This window comes from Hippocampus bargibanti, linkage group LG07 (assembly GCF_051943395.1).
Source record: "Hippocampus bargibanti isolate YZ-2025 linkage group LG07, ASM5194339v1, whole genome shotgun sequence".
Classification (NCBI taxonomy): Eukaryota; Metazoa; Chordata; class Actinopteri; order Syngnathiformes; family Syngnathidae; genus Hippocampus; species Hippocampus bargibanti.
The window spans coordinates 13,271,867-13,292,128 of record NC_142740.1 but is presented as its reverse complement, the minus strand read 5'-3'; the positions used below and the strand labels follow the sequence as shown (position 1 = coordinate 13,292,128).

The 20,262-nt window shown below is 42.3% G+C and overlaps 1 protein-coding gene across 1 annotated transcript in view; it reads right to left on the bottom strand.

Annotated features, from left to right (window-relative positions):
* Positions 1-20,262, bottom strand: part of hmcn1 (hemicentin 1) — a 106,501-nt gene that overhangs the window by 7,463 nt on the left and 78,776 nt on the right. Inside the window, exons 67-103 of the mRNA XM_089001763.1 lie at positions 20,139-20,236; positions 18,454-18,732; positions 18,163-18,359; positions 17,983-18,064; positions 17,296-17,432; positions 17,073-17,214; positions 16,451-16,595; positions 16,263-16,390; positions 16,004-16,160; positions 15,285-15,406; positions 14,754-14,918; positions 14,531-14,638; positions 14,260-14,397; positions 14,037-14,171; positions 12,580-12,849; positions 12,295-12,485; positions 11,975-12,188; positions 10,984-11,118; positions 10,719-10,909; positions 10,533-10,614; positions 10,187-10,456; positions 9,940-10,110; positions 9,693-9,863; positions 9,020-9,190; positions 8,748-8,918; positions 8,474-8,644; positions 8,199-8,369; positions 7,986-8,132; positions 7,376-7,513; positions 6,306-6,427; positions 4,603-4,840; positions 4,364-4,426; positions 2,103-2,222; positions 1,871-2,005; positions 1,662-1,775; positions 298-423; positions 102-230 (exon numbers count right to left, since the gene is read on the bottom strand). Of these exons, the coding sequence (XP_088857889.1) occupies positions 102-230; positions 298-423; positions 1,662-1,775; positions 1,871-2,005; positions 2,103-2,222; positions 4,364-4,426; positions 4,603-4,840; positions 6,306-6,427; positions 7,376-7,513; positions 7,986-8,132; positions 8,199-8,369; positions 8,474-8,644; positions 8,748-8,918; positions 9,020-9,190; positions 9,693-9,863; positions 9,940-10,110; positions 10,187-10,456; positions 10,533-10,614; positions 10,719-10,909; positions 10,984-11,118; positions 11,975-12,188; positions 12,295-12,485; positions 12,580-12,849; positions 14,037-14,171; positions 14,260-14,397; positions 14,531-14,638; positions 14,754-14,918; positions 15,285-15,406; positions 16,004-16,160; positions 16,263-16,390; positions 16,451-16,595; positions 17,073-17,214; positions 17,296-17,432; positions 17,983-18,064; positions 18,163-18,359; positions 18,454-18,732; positions 20,139-20,236 (5,744 nt within the window). The remainder of the gene's footprint in view (positions 1-101; positions 231-297; positions 424-1,661; positions 1,776-1,870; positions 2,006-2,102; positions 2,223-4,363; positions 4,427-4,602; positions 4,841-6,305; positions 6,428-7,375; positions 7,514-7,985; positions 8,133-8,198; positions 8,370-8,473; positions 8,645-8,747; positions 8,919-9,019; positions 9,191-9,692; positions 9,864-9,939; positions 10,111-10,186; positions 10,457-10,532; positions 10,615-10,718; positions 10,910-10,983; positions 11,119-11,974; positions 12,189-12,294; positions 12,486-12,579; positions 12,850-14,036; positions 14,172-14,259; positions 14,398-14,530; positions 14,639-14,753; positions 14,919-15,284; positions 15,407-16,003; positions 16,161-16,262; positions 16,391-16,450; positions 16,596-17,072; positions 17,215-17,295; positions 17,433-17,982; positions 18,065-18,162; positions 18,360-18,453; positions 18,733-20,138; positions 20,237-20,262) is intronic.

Below are 20,262 nucleotides of genomic sequence, written 5' to 3'. Positions count from 1 at the left end.
TATGGGTTGCACATGAGCTGCTCAATGTTTCTGAATCGTGACTTTTGAAAGCTACTGATAGTTACCAATCTGTATGCAAATTCCAAAGATGATGCACGTACCAACACAAGGCCTGCCCACTCCCTGAGATCGGTAGCCGCGTGGACACGAGCAGTGGTAACTCCCTCTGGTGTTTTCACAGATCTGGTTGTATCTGCACCGATGGGTGCCATCTTGGCACTCGTCAATATCTACGCCAGAGTGTGGGTATAAGTCAAAGTGCGCTGCTCGTATGTCTTACACGCACATGATACTGACCAACACATGTTCCATTTTCACCCTTACTCATCCCGCTTGGGCAAAGGTCGATGCAGTTGTACCCCCCGCGGGTATTTTTACATTGTTGGTCTGATCGACAAACCCTCTGTCTGCACTCATTTATATCTAAAGTGACATTTGAGATGAAAGACATCAGTTCTGAAAAAAAGCTCGAGTTATTTACAAGATAACCATGCAGTTTCAATATTGGACAATGGATTCACGCCTATTTGTAGCTAAAGATTCAATACGCTCATTCTTGATTTTCTAATTCACACTTGTGTAACTGTATTTTTTGGAGGTGAGTTTCTGTCACGCTTTAAGAAAGCAAACATAGCGGACGAAGCCCTGGCTGATAGGAAAGTTTCAAGTGGCGTCAAGGAAGTACGTTGAAATGATGCATCTTGACTGAGAGGCTAACTTGTCGCTGCTAGGGTTCCTAGTGGACCCTCTTTGCTGAACGTGTGTGTAGACTTGCACTCCTCGGGTATTTTTAACGGTCTAATGTGAAATGTATTTTAAATTGATACACAATCGTAATAATATGGGATCATGGTTTGTGGTATAATGTAAAAATGAATACTGTATAGGCCATTCTGAACAGTTGGATTCTTGCTATTCGAAACCAAATATCAGAGGCTTACAGTACAAGTCTATTCATGACAATTAGGGATTGTTTGATTGTTCCTGATTTAATTTTAACGATGCAGGATTTGGATATGCTTGCATAGGTTCTTTACCTCCACGTATGAATGCAAATGTAAATGTTTTGCTTTCTCTTTCAGTTTGCTGAGACAAACGTCCCTGTGACCCCAAACTGCCTGTGTGGTGCAGCATGAATGAGGATGTAGGGGCAGTGTGAATACAATTAGCTTGTTTATGCGTGTATAAACAGACAAACACCACTAAAAATCAACTTTAAAATTCTTTGTTACACATTTAAAGCTATCCATAACCTTGCCCCCCCATACCTGTCTGACCTTCTTCAAATTTCTATTCCCTCTCGTTCCCTCAGATTCTCTTCCTCCCTCCACTTCTGTGTGCCCCCAGCACGATGGGGGACAGAGCTTTCAGCCGCTCTGCCCTCAAACTCTGGAACTCACTTCCTCCCAACATTCGTAACATGGATTCTCTTCCCACCTTCAAATCCCATCTTAAAACCCACCTATTTAAAATTGCATTTTCTGTGTAGCTTTATCTCTTGTTTCTATTTAGAATTGTATTTTATTTATTATTGTATCTATGCTTATCTGTGACTGTAAAGTGTCCTTGAGAGCTTCAAAAGGCCCTTGAAATAAATTATTAATTATTATTACTACTATAAAAATGTTCATTTAACAATCATTTTTTAGGCACACGCTTACCAACGCATCGTCGGTTCCTGAGGTGAAAGCCAGGTTCACAGGTGCAACGATAACTACCGATGGTGTTCAGACACCGTTGATTGCAAGGGTTGGACTCTTGGCACTCATTAATATCTGACCAAAATAGAGGAGGGATTTATACAGTTAGACTTTATCTCATTTCAGTATAAAGACTTCAAGGACTTGCTGAGTCTTCTTTGCGATTGTACCTGAGCAAGTGTGGCCATCAATTGTTCGCCTGAACCCGCGGCCACAGCGTATAATGCACCGGTACGATCCAATATTGTTCTGGCAATCCTGTCCATCATGACACACGTTGGCACTCAGCAAACACTCGTCAATGTCTGTATGGAATGAACGATTTTGGGTTAAGACACCTTCTTTGAGTTGATAACAATTAACATTCAATGCCTAATGTATGTTTGTATGAGTGTTGTAAACCTTGACAGGTCCTGCCGTCAGCTGAGATGGTGAGGCCATGGGGACAAGAGCAGTAATAGGTGCCCATAGCATTGTGGCATACATGAGAACAGGGGTTTCCCACTTCACACTCATTCTCATCTGCAGTGCATATAAACAAGACATTATCGTTTGGAAGAAGATGTGAACTTTGTCATATTTTGGCCAACATTTATTTTATACTTCACTACATATCGAGAGTAAAATGTATACTTTTTCTCCCCTAAATATCTGGAAGAGATGAAATCGGAAGGAATTGTTTGTAAATCCATCCATCCATCCATCCATCTTCTGCCGCTTATCCGGGGTCGGGTCGCGGGGGCAGCAGCTTCAGTAGGGAAGCCCAGACTTCCCTCTCCCCAGCCACTTCTTCCAGCTCGTCCTGGCGGATCCCGAGGCGTTCCCATGCCAGCTGGGAGACATAGTCTCTCCAGCGTGTTCTGGGTCGTCCCCGGGGTCTCCTGCCAGTGGGGCATGCCCGGAACACCTCACGAGGGAGACGTCCCGGGGGCATCCTAATCAGATGCCCGAGCCACCTCATCTGACTCCTCTCGATGTGGAGGAGAAGCGGCTCGACTTTGAGCCCCTCCCGGATGACCGAGCTTCTCACCTTATCTCTAAGGGAGAGCCCGGACACCCGACGGAGAAAGCTCATTTCGGCCGCTTGCATCCGGGATCTCGTTCTTTCGGACACAACCCATAGCTCGTGACCATAGATGAGGGTTGGGACGTAGATCGACCGGTAGATTGAGAGCTTTGCTTTTTGGCTTAGCTCCTTCTTCACCACGACAGATCGGTACAAAGTCCGCATCACGGCAGACGCCGCACCGATCCGCCTGTCGACCTCTCGATCCCTTTCACCCTCACTCGTGAACAAGACACCCAGATACTTAAACTCCTCCACTTGAGGCAAAATCTCCTCCCCGACCCGGAGAGGGCACTCCACCCTTTTCCGACTGAGAACCATTGTCTCAGATTTGGAGGTGCTGATTCTCATCCCAGCCGCTTCACATTCGGCTGCGAAACGCTCCAGCGAGAGTTGGAGAGCTCCACTTGAAGGCCCCAACAGTACAACATCATCTGCAAAAAGCAGAGATGCTATACTGAGGCTACCAAAACGGAAACCTTCAACGCTTCGGCTGCGCCTAGAAATTCTGTCCATAAAGGTTATGAACAGAATCGGTGACAAAGGGCAGCCTTGGCGGAGCCCAACCCTCACTGGAAACGGTTCCGACTTACTGCCGGCAATGCAAACCAGACTCTGACATCGGTCATATAGGGACCGAACGGCCCGTATCAGCCGCTCCTGTACCCCATACTCCCGAAGTACCCTCCACAGAACTCCACGAGGGACACGGTCAAACGCTTTCTCCAAGTCTACAAAACACATGTAGAGTGGTTGGGCGAATTCCCATGCGCCCTCGAGGACCCTGCTAAGGGTGTAGAGCTGGTCCACTGTTCCGCGGCTGGGACAAAAACCACACTGTTCCTCCTCAATCTGAGGCTCGACTTTCCGACGGACCCGCCCCTCTAGGACCCCTGAATAGACCTTTCCAGGGAGGCTGAGGAGTGTGATCCCACTGTTTGTAAATGTAATGCGTAACACGTGGAACACAAAGCCAAAGGAATAGCTCGTCCAGAGTGATGAGCAAGCAACTCACTTCCATCCACGTTATTTTATGTGAAAGTCGTTGCATTTTCATAGTATTGGTTTCAGATATTAGCAGATATGGCGGCACAATAGTTTACTTCTGAAAGGGAAACTCAACCCCAAATAGTTCTTTACAATGATATGTACTATGCGCCTTCACTTGTCTAAACACTGGAATATGATTCACAATGTGTTTTTAGAATGAGTTGAGCAACAAAATCCACCCATTTTGAGCCAACTCAAGGTGTGGCCATTTTGTCACTTTCTGTCAACTGGAAATGACCGCATAGTTGTTCAGGGCACAGGTTAAGACCCAATCAGGGCTCACCTGTTTTCTGAAGCTAAGAAACGATTGCTCGCTACCTGAGTCATAAGCAACTGTGATGCCATTTTAAGTTGAGCAAAGTGACAAAATGGCCGCCCTGTGAGGTGGACAAAACAGGTGAATATTGATGCTTCAGTCTTCCATACATGCAATATTCATCAGAATTCAGTATTTAAACTAGTGGAGTTGCATCCACGTGCCATAAATTGCATTTCTCAAGTGCTGGTAAATATGTCACGGAAAACAAACTATGCCAAGAACACCCACCTGCACAGTACGGCCCTGCAGAAACTAAGGTGAATCCATGTGGACAGCGGTTACTGCGATCACCTGGAAACACATAGACCATTATGAAAGACCGAAAGCTATACAGACACATGAATGAACCCCTAAACAATTTAGACATTAAAACTAAGAAGAGCTATACTTGGTCAGAGCTCGGGTGATTTCTGATACAGGATAAAAGCAAGACTGCTCTGATTCTTAACTAAGATCATTTCGCATACCCTTGCTGATACGAGCTTGCATGCTGTATTCCAGCACCTCTTCCATGGCATGATACTGAGAGCTGATGGCTGTTGCATGAAGCGTCTGCACCAAATAAGGCATCTTGCCTCGGGACACGTCATAGGAAATGGTGTGATTCCAGGAGTAGGGCACGCTCTCCCTGTCAACGCTGAACATGCGTGTGGAGAGAGCATAAAGCTGGCCTGGCCCTATCTGGATGTAGTCCTCTGTGTAGTCCTGAAAGGAACACAGTGCACCTCGGATATAAGCATGGTCACTCTTTGTTGTTTACTCTATAATTTGTCAAAGGAGAAAAATCTGTTCTCTGTGGTTGCGCCTGCTTGGCAGCATGTGTGCACAAGCACTCATTTTGATTGGGAGGAACGTCAGTGCCATTTGACTGTCGATGCAAGGCTCTTGTGTTTTTTGCGCCTGTAATGGGCTGCATTTTACACAGCCCCATTTTATTCAGTGGAGATATCGGCAGTGTTGGACAGTCTGCATTGGTGTGGCTGTGTAGATGGTTTCTGAAGTTCAGGATCGGGAGAGAGGAGCGCAGGCACGGAGCACCTATGCCTATTTGGAACTGAGTTGCCGCTTGGAAATGAAACGGATTTATATAGGACAGTGGGACAGCCTGTAGCTGATGTGTACACATTTTGTGTATGACGTCGGATCCACTGGTGAAAGGAAACGTTAATACCCTCCTCTTTAATCTCAAAATGCCTTAAAAAAACAAAGTGTGTTAGGGAAAAGTCGTTCGGATTGCATGTATGTGTTTATTATTTATTATTTTTAGTGTTTTGTTAACTGTTTTAAATATATATATATATAAAGGTGCATATTAATTATTGTTTTTTCTTTTTTATCAGAGTGTTTCTGGATGAGCAAAAATGCTAATTAACTCGTAAAAATGCTAATTAACTCGTAACATCCTTAATCACGGTGCTTTTGCAACAATTAAAGTTGTATCAAAGCATCTTATATATATATATATATATATATATATATATATATATATATATATATATATATATATATATATATATATATATATATATATATTATATATATATATATATATACAGTAAAGTCTCGTTATATCGATATTCTAGGGAGTCCGAAAAAATATTGATATAACCGGGACTATCGATATATCCGATCCTGTTTGCATGTAATTTTCTCCGTATATATATGTATATATATATATATATATATATATATATATATATGTGTGTGTGTGTGTGTGTGTGTGTGTGTGTGTGTGTGTGTGTGTATCTTCCACTTATTTTAATCACAAACTAAAAGCAAAAACAGTACTCACTGAAGTATCGATAATCATTTTTGTTTTTACAGATATTACTGCAAAAAGTTAATTAGCATTTTTGCTCATCCAGAAACACTCTTTGTTAAAAAAGAAAAAAAACAAGAATTAATATGCACCTTTCTTGGTTCTCCAGTTTGCCATACAAACATAGTTAAAAGGAAACAAACACTTAATAAAAATAAAAATTAATAAAACCAATTAAATTAACAAACGTATCAGCAGCATGAAGCTCAATAAGCAGTCCGGGATTGTGTTTTGAGTATATGCCACGGGCCATCAAAAAATGAACACCACCTCGTTATAATATTATTTGAAGATTAAAAAAATCTAACTGTTCCAAATCATCATGCATTACATGAATATTAATGTGCATACCTTGATTCTGATTTCAACATGTGAAGGCAGCTGCAGGAGTTGCCCATTCAATACAATGTCCAGTAACAATGCTCCATCTGAGTCCAAACCCCTGGCAATGTGAGTCATCCTCAGAATTTCACCTAATTTTGAGAAGGAAGATCATAGAGTTCAAGAATGATGTCCCTTTACCCATGATCATGATTTATTTTTCGCTGCCAGCTTCCAAGTTGAAGCCTTTTACAAACATCCAAGGCAACATCCATGTTTTTTTTTTCGTGTTGCTTTCCTCATGCGGGCCTATGGTGAGTAGGGGCCACTCACAGATATCTCGGGACGAGATGATACGCCCGGCTGATCTCCATAATCAACACTTGCATTCATGGGACCCCAAAGGTAGAAACGGAAAAATAACTGAGGAGAACTGAGGATTAAACGTTTTTTAGACCATATACTAAGCATGTTTGATTTTTATAAACGCATGCTGCGTTTGTTGCCCAGATAATGGGCACATTATGAACATTCCATTTTGTTGTTTTATCAAATCCTCAAAATAAAGAAATATGTACATTAAAAATCTGGTTTATTTATTCCCTTTCGTATTTAATCAAAGCAATGAAAAATACTGTAATTAATTTATATTGTACTGAAGTTAATCTTTCAGCGGCATCCTATGACAGAGTCGCCATGTGGTGCGTCATTCTGGATACATACCACACGCGCTGCCTTTATTATGAGGCTTATATAAGGCTTTTATTTTTTTGTGGCTCCAGACAGATTATTTGATTTAGTCCAATATGTCTCTTTCAACATTTTGGGTTGGCCATCCCTGTGCTATAGAAATGAATCTGTATTGTACTGTATTCACTTCATGGTAGGCTTCATCTCGTGGCTGCACAACCGAAGGACAGACACACGCTTCTATTCAGTACGCTTTATAATACGATGATGCATCCTATCAGTGAAAACAGTTTTAAAATAGGCCATTCTTTGAAGGTGCACCTTATACTCCAAAGCACCTGCACATATGAAACATTGTTTGTGCTTCTCTCAAGAGAAGAGAAGTTGAAACAGCTTGGAAGCCGATCTACCTGTGGCATATTCCACCTGTGTTTCTCTCCTGAAGATAGCTCCAGTCAACGTATACCCGTTAACAGCCTCTCCTACTTCCTGTGCAGTTGTCCAGTAGATGGGATTCAGAATGGAAATGAGATTCCTCATTGCAGGCCCTTGAATGAAAGTCAGAGGAAAGAGGCATTTTTTATTTAGCCTGTCTCATGTTCCATGAAAGTTGAGGTCAGTGATTCTCAACTGGTGGTTTGGGACCTATGAGTGAGTTATGGACTCATCTCTAGTGGTTAGTTCTGGTTTCCAGAGAGAACATAAAATATTGGGGAGGTGTTAGAAAATGTTATTCATTTGTCCTCCTTATACTTGCCTCTCTGCAAACAATTAGAATGCAGCTCAGCATTTGGATAACGAATATCATAGCTGGCAATATACTTTTGACAGGATGTCAAACTTATCTGAAACTCCATTTCAAAATGTAATGGATACATGTATTTTTAGAGGCTAAACAACAACAAAAAAGGCATTTTCTTATTCTTAACTTTGATTAAATTCTTCCGGCCTTTTCCACAACTGGATAAGAACACGGTGAGAAGAGTTAAGAACCGCTGGTTTAGTCTTTCTACAACTGACCTAATGATTGTGGTATATTTGATATAGATGCTTTGATGAGTTTGCCACCAGACGTTGAGTCCACAACAGTGGCATTCAATATGGCAATGCCAAAGTCTATATCATTGATATTCCCTGTAATGGTTCCTCGTGCCATCTGTGGCCCACCTGACAAAGAGAAACAATATTTAAAATTGGTATGAGTACATCATTGCAACAAGATGCATGGCTTACCTGGACAGGCCTCAACATTACACCTGGATAGTTGGGAGGAGTCTCCTGGACACAGGCGGCCACCATTACTCGGTGATGGGGTATTACAGAAACGCACGCGTGTCCTTTCTCCACCTCCACAGGAAGCAGTACATTCTCCCCAAGATTGCCATGCTCCCCAATTACCATCAACTAAAATAAAACAAAACGGATTTACACAAACCTCACAACATGATGAAAAGACATCTACAGGACACAAGCCGGTAGCACGTTCTACGCAAGTTAAAGACACGCACCAGGGCACATGGCTGTGTTACATCTTTGTATTTGTGCATCGGCGCCTGCACACGCTCTGCCACCATTGGCCGGCCCGGGATCGTCACATGTCCTGTACCGCCTCATCTGCCCTCCATTGCACGTCTTGCTGCAACTGCCCCAGGTGCCCCATGGACCCCAGTTCCCATTGACTGATGGAGAGAATATCAAAGACACGAAAGGATGCAAAAGTTTTCCACAATAAATCACAAACAACTACTGTAGGTCCGTAGAGCTAAACTGATGATAACTCACCTGGGCAGGGCTCGCTATGACAAAAGTCAACATGTATATCGTTCCCTTCGCACTGCCTGCCCCCATATTGTGGGCCAGGGCTGGCACAGAGACGCGCTCTCTGTCTGGTACCGCCCCCACAGGAAACGCTGCAGGCTCCCCAGCTTACCCATGATGACCATTTCCCATCCACTAAGGAATAGAATCATTGACTGTAAGTTAGTACATGGCTGAAAAAAAAGATTTCACTATTACATATCATTAAATATCCGTGTGAGTATAGAGGAGCTTACCAGGACAAGGTTTCTCCTTGCACACTTGTGTTTGTGTGTCAATTCCTTCACATGGTGAGCCATTAAATGCAGGTGGAGGGTCATTGCATAGACGGATTCTTGACTGCGTACCCCTGCCACAGCTCTCACTGCATGGACTCCAAGGAAGCCAAGGCCCCCAGCAACCTGCCACTGTAGGAGTGAAAACAAAGTCAGCACTTCACAGGAGCCGGACACTTTAACACAGGGGTGTCAGAGTCATTTTTTTGCTGCGGGCCACATTGTGTTATGAATTTGGGGAAGCCATTAGAATGTTTAATCCCCTCCACATATTACATATAGAGCGCACAACAAATTAATGAATAACTAGTTTTGAAATCTGAAGTCAAAACCAATGACTGTTATTGTGGTTTACATCCAAAAATATTAAATTTTGGTTAGGATTGTAGCAGGCATCATGGAAAAAAGTTTGATCTGCTTTCACGGGCGGAAAAAAATGATGTGGCGGGCCGGATTAGACCCCCGAGCCTTGACTTTGACACCTGTGCTTTAACAGAGAATTCTAAACTTGGAGAAAAATGTAAACATTAACCATTATTATCTGTGCACAGGCAGAATTTGGATCTTATTAATTTAAGTCATATTGCCTAGAAGTGCACTTTTACCTGTAGCGAAAGAACATTTGTTCTTTTACCTGGACAAGGCTGGATACTGCACACGATGACCTCAACAGCCCTTCCTTCACATGTCCTGCCCCCATGCTGAGCTGAGGGATTACTGCAGGTCCGCACTCTTGTTCTGTTACCATGGCCACATGTATGAGAGCACTCCTCCCACGAAGACCACTCTGACCAATTCCCACCAACTAGAGAATGAAATGTATACATCCTCAAATGTTGCATGTCACACCCGCCTTCACCAGATGTTAACAGCTCTTATACCCGGACAAGGTTTCTCATTACAACTGCGCGTCTCTGTGCCTGGTCCTGCACAGTGGTGTCCACCATTGGCAGGAAGAGGATTGTTACATTGCCTCTGCCTCTTCTGAGAACCAATCCCACATGTTAAACTGCAAGTGCTCCACTCAGTCCACTCAGAGTAGCCTCCATGAACTGAAACAGTTTCCAAATGATCAACTTTTTGTTATTATGTATAACCTTGAGTATCACAAGCGGAAGAAGGGCTTACCTCGAACACTTAACCCAACCCGAACCAGGACTGATCCAAGTAAGTTTCTTGCCACACATTCATATTCAGCAGTGTCCTCCTTCTGGGCACTATTTACCCTCAGGGACCCATTTGATAGAGTAACAAAGTGTCCGTGTTCTAAAAGTGGACGCCCTTGACGAGACCATTCTATAATGGGGATAGGCTCACCCTCTGCCTGACAGTTGAGCACCAATGTAGTTCCTGCGTCCACCACTGTTGTTACAGGTTCTACAATTATGGTGGGCGCACCTGGAAAATAATGCAGATGCAGGCAGGTCTCAGCACTCATGATTTGATTGGGCAATGACTTTAACTCAAATCTTACTCTGCAAGGTCAGCGTGACACTTGTTTCCACAACACCGGCATCGTTTGTTGCCACACAAATGTAGTTGCCTGCGTCATCAACCTGTAAAAAAAAACAAAAAAAAACGAATTTGTCAAAAAGACAAGCCCTTATCTGTGGAAATGTTACATTGGAGTAGACACGCACGATCTAAAGTGCTTTCCTACCACTGTGCCATAGATGGCCAGAGAGCCGTTGTTCAGTTGACGGACTCGGTTGTTGGGGTATACGTTTATTCCATTTTTGCTCCATTTGATGGTCGGAAGTGGTTCTCCACGAACGTCACAGTTTAGGATGGCGTTGCCGCCGAGCGGTTCAATACGACTGGAGTGAAGGTCCCCATCAATGATGGGAGGCTCTGAATGACGGACAAGATGAAAAAAAAGTCATGGTAAAGTTTGAAGTTGCAATTGGAGGTTGATGTCTTCTTACCTTTGACATATACCAAACCCAAAGACTTGATGCTTCCAACTGAGTTTTCTGCCACACAGGTATACGTGCCAGCATCTTCTTTACTCACTCTCTCTATCACCAACTCGCTGTGGCCGCTCATATGATCATAATGAACTGCAGCATCAATGCATAAGAGACAAAATTGTCAAATGAAGATAAAATCTCAGAAAATGAAATATAAAAACATATCCTCATCGAAGGTCACTTTATTTGTGTTAAGTCTCCTCATTATCTAATTTACAACAAATTATTTTCTTACAGACAGTGTCATTTTGATGTGTCCAATTACCTTACATGTTTGGCGTGGACTTACGCCAATGTGACGTATATATATATATATATATATATATATATATATATATATATATATATATATATATATATATATATATATATATATATATATATATATATATATATATATATATATATATACACACACGCACATACAATGAATCACCTCATCTTTGTGACGCCCTCATGCTCACCATTTCTAATCAAAAAATGTTAAATAAAAAATATAGATTTTATGGGGGGTAATACCTGTATGCGTGTATATATATATATATATATATATATATATATATATATATAAATGTTTTTTTGGATTAGAAGAGAAAAGAAAAGGTGAGCATTAAGGTGCCACAAATATGAGATGATTCATTATAGATGCGTTCCCATCTGCCTTACCTTGGAAAAAATTACTAAAACATTTTTTTTTATTGCAGAATACAATTTAGAGGATTGTGATGCTGGATTATGGCTCCTGTTTTATAATCAACAGTTCGTTTTATCCCAATCATCTTCCCACAAATATAGAAACAGATTATCTTGAATCATAACTTTGCTGCTGTGAAAATATAAATGACTCCACTGCGAGACTAATAAAGGCAAATCCAATCCAATCACAGTTATTTTTTTCTAGCGAAAAATACATATGGTGTGTAGGTTTGACAACAAATCAATGCACCTGGAATGATGTTGTTGTTGAAGGCCCATGTGATCCTGGGCAGGGGGATCCCAGTGACTCGACAGGCCATCAGGAGGCGCTCTCCCTTGTTTAGGGAGATGTCTCTAAGTAACTCAGTGAAGACAGGGTAGGTATGAACAAAAAGGCTCACTGTCCTACTGTCTTGACCCAATTCATTGATGGCAACACACGTGTAACGGCCTGCATCATCAAGCTGGTATAGTTGGTGAAAAAGGAGGGAGATTATTCTTTTTTTTAAGATGAGAATATACAGTACACAACCACCATATGTGCATTGAAGACAGAGTAATAGTCATCACCTGAGCAGCATCTATAACAAGCTCCCCAGAGGGCAAGATGGTGTACTCGTCAGTTCCCACTCCTAAATGAACACCGTCCTTCTCCCAGGACAGTGTTGGTTGTGGTACGCCCTTCACCAGACATGCCAGTTGAGCCTGATTACTTTCCACCACAACAACTTCCGGGTCTAAGTCAAGAATGGAAGGGGGTACTGAAAAAAGGACATTTATGAATGATCAGGAGATGATTCCATGAATACAACACAATATGTTAACGGGGAGCTGTTTGTATTTATGAAAACTCACTCTGCACAGTCAGGCTCATCTCCAGGCTCGTGGTTCCTGCAGAATTGGAAGCGGTGCAAGTGTAAATTCCTGTATCGTCCGCCTGGATGAATGGGACCTGTAGGGAGCCTGACCCGAGCACGCGTTGGCGTACAGATTCCTCGAGGGGCTTCCCGTCTTTGTGCCACGTAACAGAAGGTGGAGGAATGCCATCCGACTGACATTGCAGTGTCAAAGAGGAGTCCACAGGACCCAGGTAATTTTGCGTTTCTGAGCTGATGACTGGAGGTACTGGGAGGGAAAACACTCATATCAGATATCTATTTCATGAACATAATTAGAATGATTTAAAAACAAATAAGGCAACAAAAAAGAAAAAAAAAACAAGTGGTTAATCCAGGCATTCGATTACAGGTTTGCTATCAGTTAAAGGACAACCAACACCAATTTTTTTTGTTTCCTAACTGACATCAGAAAAACGTTTTATAGCATCTAAAATACCCAAAACACGCAGGCTGATATTTTTAGTCAAATGCAAAACACCAATAAAAATGACTTATAGTGTGCTAAAACTGCAAAAAATTGAGCTGCGAATTGGGCATTTTCAGAAAGTCCCGCCCCCAGTTCGTGACGTCACACCAAGACGTCTTGCATTGCTCGAGAATCAAAACAATGGCTTCAGATTCGGAGAAGATGCTTTCTTGTTACTCATCCAGTTATGAATATGATTCAAATAATTCTGAAGAGGAAAGCATACATGTTTGCAATCAATTAAAGAAGTCCTTCCGGGTCATTTTGAGGCATTTGGACTGAAATGTAGCGTCCCAGAAAATGAAGAAAATGGCGCCCAAGCTCCGTTGGAAATGGGCTGATTTGTCTACTGGGAATTTGTGTCAGCGAATATCAAATAGTTGTCTTGGTGGAACACACAAAGATTCACCATCGTGTTATTTATGTGTTTTCTTTCTAATTTCGCCATCAACATGGATCAACACGAAGTTTTCAGACTAAACAAAGTACTGCAAAATGCATTGTGTGTCGCTTTCCCAGTCAGGGGCGTTCCAAACGTGACGTCTTGTGGGGATCATCATCAACTCGAAAACAAGACTTCCTGAATATTCAGCGCGAATGTTAAAACGTAAAATATAGCTATATGCGGTGGAATCTTTGTAAAATACGCTCAGTAGAAGTCATTTGAAGTGATTTTACAAATTATGGACACAACTTGTCCGGAGGCGTCGGTTGTCCTTTAACACAGTATTGAATATTCATATTTCATGATTTGTATGTTGTTTTATTTTCATATTTGTTAGTGTTTTAATGTCCCTATACTCTTTGTTATTTCCAAACATATTTCTCTTATATTGTTTTTTTTATGTTTGTTTGCTTGTTGCACAAATTTAAAAATAAATCCACAAGTGAATGAGTTGAGGACTTGAGCTGTTTAAATAACAATGACTTGACAATGCGGTACCTACCCTGTACTCTAAGTTTGGTCTTGCCCAGGGCTGTACCGGCTGGATTTTGAGCCACACATATATAAGTTCCAGAGTTGGACATAGATGCTTTTGTGATCTGTAAACTCCCATGAGGTAGCACTGTGAAACTTCCACCTATTGAAAAACATAAGACTTTTCTTTCGCAAATGCCCACAAGCCATGATTGAAAAAGACACACACAACACATCGATAAAGTGGTTACCTGTAGTGTGTATATTAATGCCCTCTTTCTGCCAGGTGATTGTTGGCCTTGGTGAGCCTGTGGCCCTGCAGGGAAGCACGATGGTATTATTGAGGATCACCTCCAGGGCTGATGGGTGGGAATGGATAACAGGAAGCTCTATAGAATAGAAATAGAAAAAATAACTTTTTATATCATTGAAGTATTTAAAAGCAGATGGAAAAAAGAATGGATCATGTCTGGAGATACAAGCAAAACTAAATTCCTCAAGACCTCCAAACCTCCCTCTTACCTTGTACAGTGAGCTGAACATGACGATGTGTAGAACCTGCAGTATTCTTAGCTGTGCATGAATAGCGTCCTGCATGACTGAGCTCGGCTGAGCTTATTTCTACTTGACCTGTACACAATGCAAATCACTTCTATAACCCAAATAAGGTACACTTCTAAAATTTGTTGAGGAAATTAAAGCGTCTGCATATGCATCACACACAAAAATAAATAAAATAATTAACCTGTGTGCAAGATTTTATATCCTTGGCCCAGGTCAAGCATCTTGACGCCATCTTTGTTCCAATGAATTGTGGGTTTTGGGATGCCCGTGGCAGTACACGCAATGACAACAGGGGACAACCTAGTGACAACTAGGTCGGTAGGCTCGTCAGCTATTGATGGAGGAACTAGGAAAACAAGAGCAGTTCAAGACTCTACTGAAATTATGTTGACATTAGATCGGCTAACAAGGCTTTGGAGAGAAAGTCAGAGAAGGCAGACTGAGATTTGGACTATTTCGGGAGAAGGATGCTGAGCCTTGAAATGCCAGGCAGGAGACCGAGAGGAAGACCGAAGAGGAGGTTTATGGATGTTGTCAAAGAGAACATGAAGGTAGCTGGTGTGAGAGAAGAGGATGCACAAAACCGGGTTAGATGGAAGACACTGATTCGCTTTGGCGACCCCTGAAGGGAAAAGCCGAAAGGAAAGATGAAGATAGGCTGTAAAGTATTGTATAGATTGTGAGCTGTAAAAAAAATCCTGATAGTACTCACCTTGGACCGTAAGATTGATGGTTCGGGCATCTTTCCCGGCTGCATTGGAAACAACACACTCATACAAAGCTGTGTCCTCCACTGTGGGTGCTATCACTACCAGAGAGCCAGATGTGAGCAATCTACAAATGACAAAACAGGAAGTAACGTTCTTATTAGATCGTACACCATGCATGATATTGCAAGAAATTACAGTGTATATGGAACTACTGTAGGGCGGGCCGGTAGTTGAGTGGTTAGAACGCCGGCTCCACAGTGCAGAGGTCGCCGGTTCGCGTGCCGCTCTGGCCTCCCTGTGTGGAGTTTGCATGTTCTCCCCGGCCGGGCCCGCGTGGGCTTTCTCCGGGTTCTCCGGTTTCCTCCCACATTCCAAAAACATGCATGGCAGGCAGATTGAACACTCCAAATTGTCCCTAGGTGTGAGTGTGAGAGTGACTGGTGTTTGTCTTTGTGTGCCCTGCGATTGGCTGGCAACCAATTCAAGGTGTCCTCCGCCTAGTGCACAAAGACAGCTGGAATAGGCTCCAGCACCCCCCGCGACCCTCATGAGGAATAAGCGGTACGGATAACGGATGGATGGAATTACTGTAAAGTCAACCCTTGCATACCATATTGTTAGGTCATTTGCAAACTGCATCATCACTATTTTTTATTTATTTACTCATTTTAAGTGGCCTTAGTGAATCCTGGACGATAAAACAGAAAAAACCTGAATCTACCTGTACATATTCTGGTTCCGGTCAGTGTTCATTGCTTGGCCATTTTTCATCCAGATAACAGAGGGCTTGGGGATACCACTGGCTTCACAAGCAAGGGTGGTTTGAACATTTACTGTAACCGTCACATTGGTGCGTCCATCAAGGATTGAGGGGGGCACTGAAAGATAAGTATGGACAAAACCATTTTATTTTAGTTTGCTGACTGATCGACATAGTTCAATGGACTTATTTATGACGTCTTTGCATGTTTGTTTCCCACCATATACTTCAAGGTCGACTCTCTGACGTTGTGTCCCAGCGGTGTTTGTCGCCATACATAAATAACGGCCGGTGTCGGTCACTTGTGCAGAGTGGATGTGTAATGAGCCATCTTCCATAAATGTGTACCTGCACACATATGAAATATTATTATTTTCCAGTTCAAAGAAGAGAAGAGTTTTTCTGTACCTGGAGTTATTTTCAGCCAAGATGGTTCCGTGTTTCCTCCATGTGACCTGAGGTGCTGGTACACCGCTTACAATACACTCAAGCACAACTGGCTGATTGATACTGACTGACACCGTCTCAGGTCCTTCTTTGATTGTTGGGGCCACTGAGGGGAGACATTATTGGGCTTTTGTTTAAGCATTTCTGATAATTGAAGACATACTGTATTCCAGGTGACAAAATATGAAGCATTCTATGAATACAAGTCCAAAAACTCTTACGCTGTAGTCTACCTAGGTCGGCATTTAATGAAAAGATTTGACACGTCAAATCACGTTTTTAGCTCGAGAAACCAAAGTTTGGTTCTAGGTCCACTGAGCAGTCAGGCACCAAGGCCGTTTTGCCATCTGATCTTGACAACAATTCACACCATCCTGTCCCTTCACATTCACTGTGCTGCTTGATTACCCTAACTTAGTTTTGGGGTTTATTTGGTGGTGAATCCTGAAACACAACAATTGTTTTTGTCATAGTTCTGATTCGGTTCAGCAGGAGTCACTTACATTTTACCTCCTGGAAGTATTTTTATTATATTCAACCTTATTGAATTAGTCTACAGGCTAATAAATATCGAGACATTTACCATTGACATTAAGGTTGAATTCGCGGGTGGTCATGCCAACGATGTTGCTGGCCATGCAGGTATATTGAGCCTTGTCACTGAGCTCGGCCATGTTGATCTGCAAGTAGTGGCCTCCTGAGAGTACACGCACACGCGCAGACACCTACACAATAGTCAAAATTCCTTGAAGCAACACAGGAGAAGTCTGGATCAAATAGAAAAATATTTGTCTGATTTTCTTGACCTGCAATGGTTGACCATCTTTGAGCCAGCTTAGAGTTGGAGGTGGAACAGCATCAGACTTGCATTCCAGAGTCACCTGTCTATTCTGCAGCACGGAAACTTCCTGAGGAGTGCTCTCCCCCGCAATGTTTGGGGGAACTGATAAAAACAAAAACAAAATTCGATACATTTTACAGAATGAAGCGACCATCATTTACACTGGATATATATATACAGCGATACCTCGGCTAACGAAGCTTTTGCCTTACGAACATTAAATTCACGAGAATATAATGTTGGCATACAAAGTAGTTTTCGGGAAACACACGGAGCGCCACAATGGCTGGTGGACCAGTTTTCGGCGGAAGAACACCAAACCACACGGCCGAACAGTGCCACTGCGGCTGCCGGATACTTGTTCACACACCGTTTCGCTGAGTGCAAAGACTTTATTGTAAAGTACCGTTTATTTCTTTAATTACAATACAAGAGCACATTTATTATACATAAAATAAGGTATATTTTGTGTAGTTTTAAGGCTTATTTAGTAGAAAATTATGTTTTATGGGGACCCGGGAACGGATTTTTCTCATTTTAATGGTTTCCTATATGAAATTAATGTTTGAAAGACACTTTTCACCTTACACACACTTTCTGGGAACCAATTAAGTTCGTAAGCGGAGGTATTACTGTACTGTATGTTACTCACCATGCACTCGCACTAAGAATTCTTTGTCATCATCGCCTGCTGGACTGTTGGCTAAGCAGTTGTATCGGCCCATGTCCTCCAACTGATTTAACATTTGAGCAGATGCTTGATGTTATTACTTCATCGTAATTTCGGCTGACACAAGCAGAATACTTCTTGAAGAAGAATAGAATTTGTGACCTGCGCTGAGGCCACACGGAGCACTTTTCCTCCCTGAAGGAGTCGAATGCTAGCAGTTTGTGGGACTGGACGTCCATCCTTCAACCATGTCAAGGAGGGTGGAGGAACACCCGTGGCCTCACACTCAAGCTCCATGATATTATTTACCACCACAGAAACATCTGCTGGTACCGCTGATCTCTTGATTTGCGGAGGTTCTGAGTAGAAAAGAAAAACAAATCCCAACCGCAAATTAAAAGGTGGAGAGAGAGAGAGAGACGTTAAAAGTCTGAATCTGTGATTTCTACTCACCAAGAACTTTCAAGTTAAAGTGACGGCTTGCTTGACCCGCTGTGTTGCTCGCGATGCAGGTGTAGTGCCCTGTGTCGCTGACTTCAGCCTGGAGGAACTGCATTGTCGTATTTTGATTCAGTACTCTCACTTGGGTGTCATTTGACAGATTTTGCCCGTCTTTGAGCCAGGCTACAGATGGAGTTGGGGTTCCATCCACTAAACACAGCAGAGAAGCCAGGTTTCCTCTAACAACAACCACGTCAACCATGCTTCTTGCTCCGTCCAGAACTGGGGGGACTGAGTGGGAAAAAAATGTGTGAAGAGTATCGAGCAGTGGTTCCCAACCTTTTTTACTTGTAAACCCCTGAGTTCCTTTGTCATAAGTGCCCCCCTCATTCATATGGCTGGATGATGACCTCCAAAAGAATATAATAGAACTGAAGATTGTCATCTGTACTTCAAAGTACAGATGACGGCTGAAGAAACATTTTCATCGATGGACCACCCCTGTACGACTGAGAGCCTACACAGACGTATTGTTGCCAATTTAGGGAGAGACTTCCCTCTGCTGGTACGTAACTTAGAAAAGGCCACTTTTAAATGAGCTGACTTAAAGAACCACCTCAGTTTCAATCTTAGATGTAGACAGAGCCGGTTAATTCCTAAATGCTTGAAGCAAGCACCCCTGGAACCCGGATTGTTAGCCAATAAAATGCAACAAAATTATGCTAGAAAAATACTAAATTTGCGAATTAGGAGACTTAACATAGAGATAAAAAACAAACAGTCAGAACGATGAAAAGGTTTCTTCAGCCGTCATCTGTACTTTTTTGAAGGTGTCGGACGTTTCGCTTCTTATCAAAGATGCTTCTTCAGCGAACTAAAGTCTTACTGGTAGTATCGGCCCTATATATATACTATATATATATATCCCTAATGTCCAGACATGGTGGCGCCGGACAGTGCTATGATAGGTCCCTACTCTCAGGTTGGGGGGAGCAGAGGACTACTCCCTGCAGCCTCACCGATTGTTCCTACATTCCTGACTCCTTTTTTGATTCCTCTCAAAAAAGACTTTATCAACATCGCAGGGCCTCAATCGGCAGTACATATGCACCTAAAAGCTAGCAACCACTCATTTGACGACAATGAGGTTAAAATCTTAGCGAAAGAACATAGATGGTTTGAAAGGGCAGTAAAAGAAGCGTTTTTCATAAAACAGCTAAATCTTTCACTTAACCGATATGGTGGGGTGAGGTTCAATTTGGATCATTCGTACAACAGCTTGCTTAGGCAACATACTGATGAGGTGATACCACAGAAAGTGGGTCCATCAGGCCAGTCGTTAGTCAGAACAAAAGGAACAATCAGTGGAGCCACAGGGAGTAGTATATATATATATACATAGGGCCTAAACTACCAGTAAGACTTTAGTTTGCTGACAAAGTTTCTTGGATAAGAAGAGAAACGTCCGACACCTTCAAAGAAGTACAGATGACGGCTGAAGAAACCTTTTCATCGATGGACCACCCCTGTACGACTGAGATCTTACACAGACTAACTGAAGATTGTAGGTGTATAAATATTTTGCCTTAAAAGTAAATCTAATACAAATGAAAAAATATGAAATCAAAAGAAATAAAAATATGACAACTTTTAGAAGACTTCCAAGACTATCAATCATTGTCGCATGTCAGACTCACCATTCACATGTAGGTTGTAGTGTCTGTTGTCAACTCCTGCTCTATTGGATGCGACACAAGTGTAGGTGCCACCATCAGATACTTGGGTGTGAGAAATCCTGGGTGACAGACACATTCACCATGT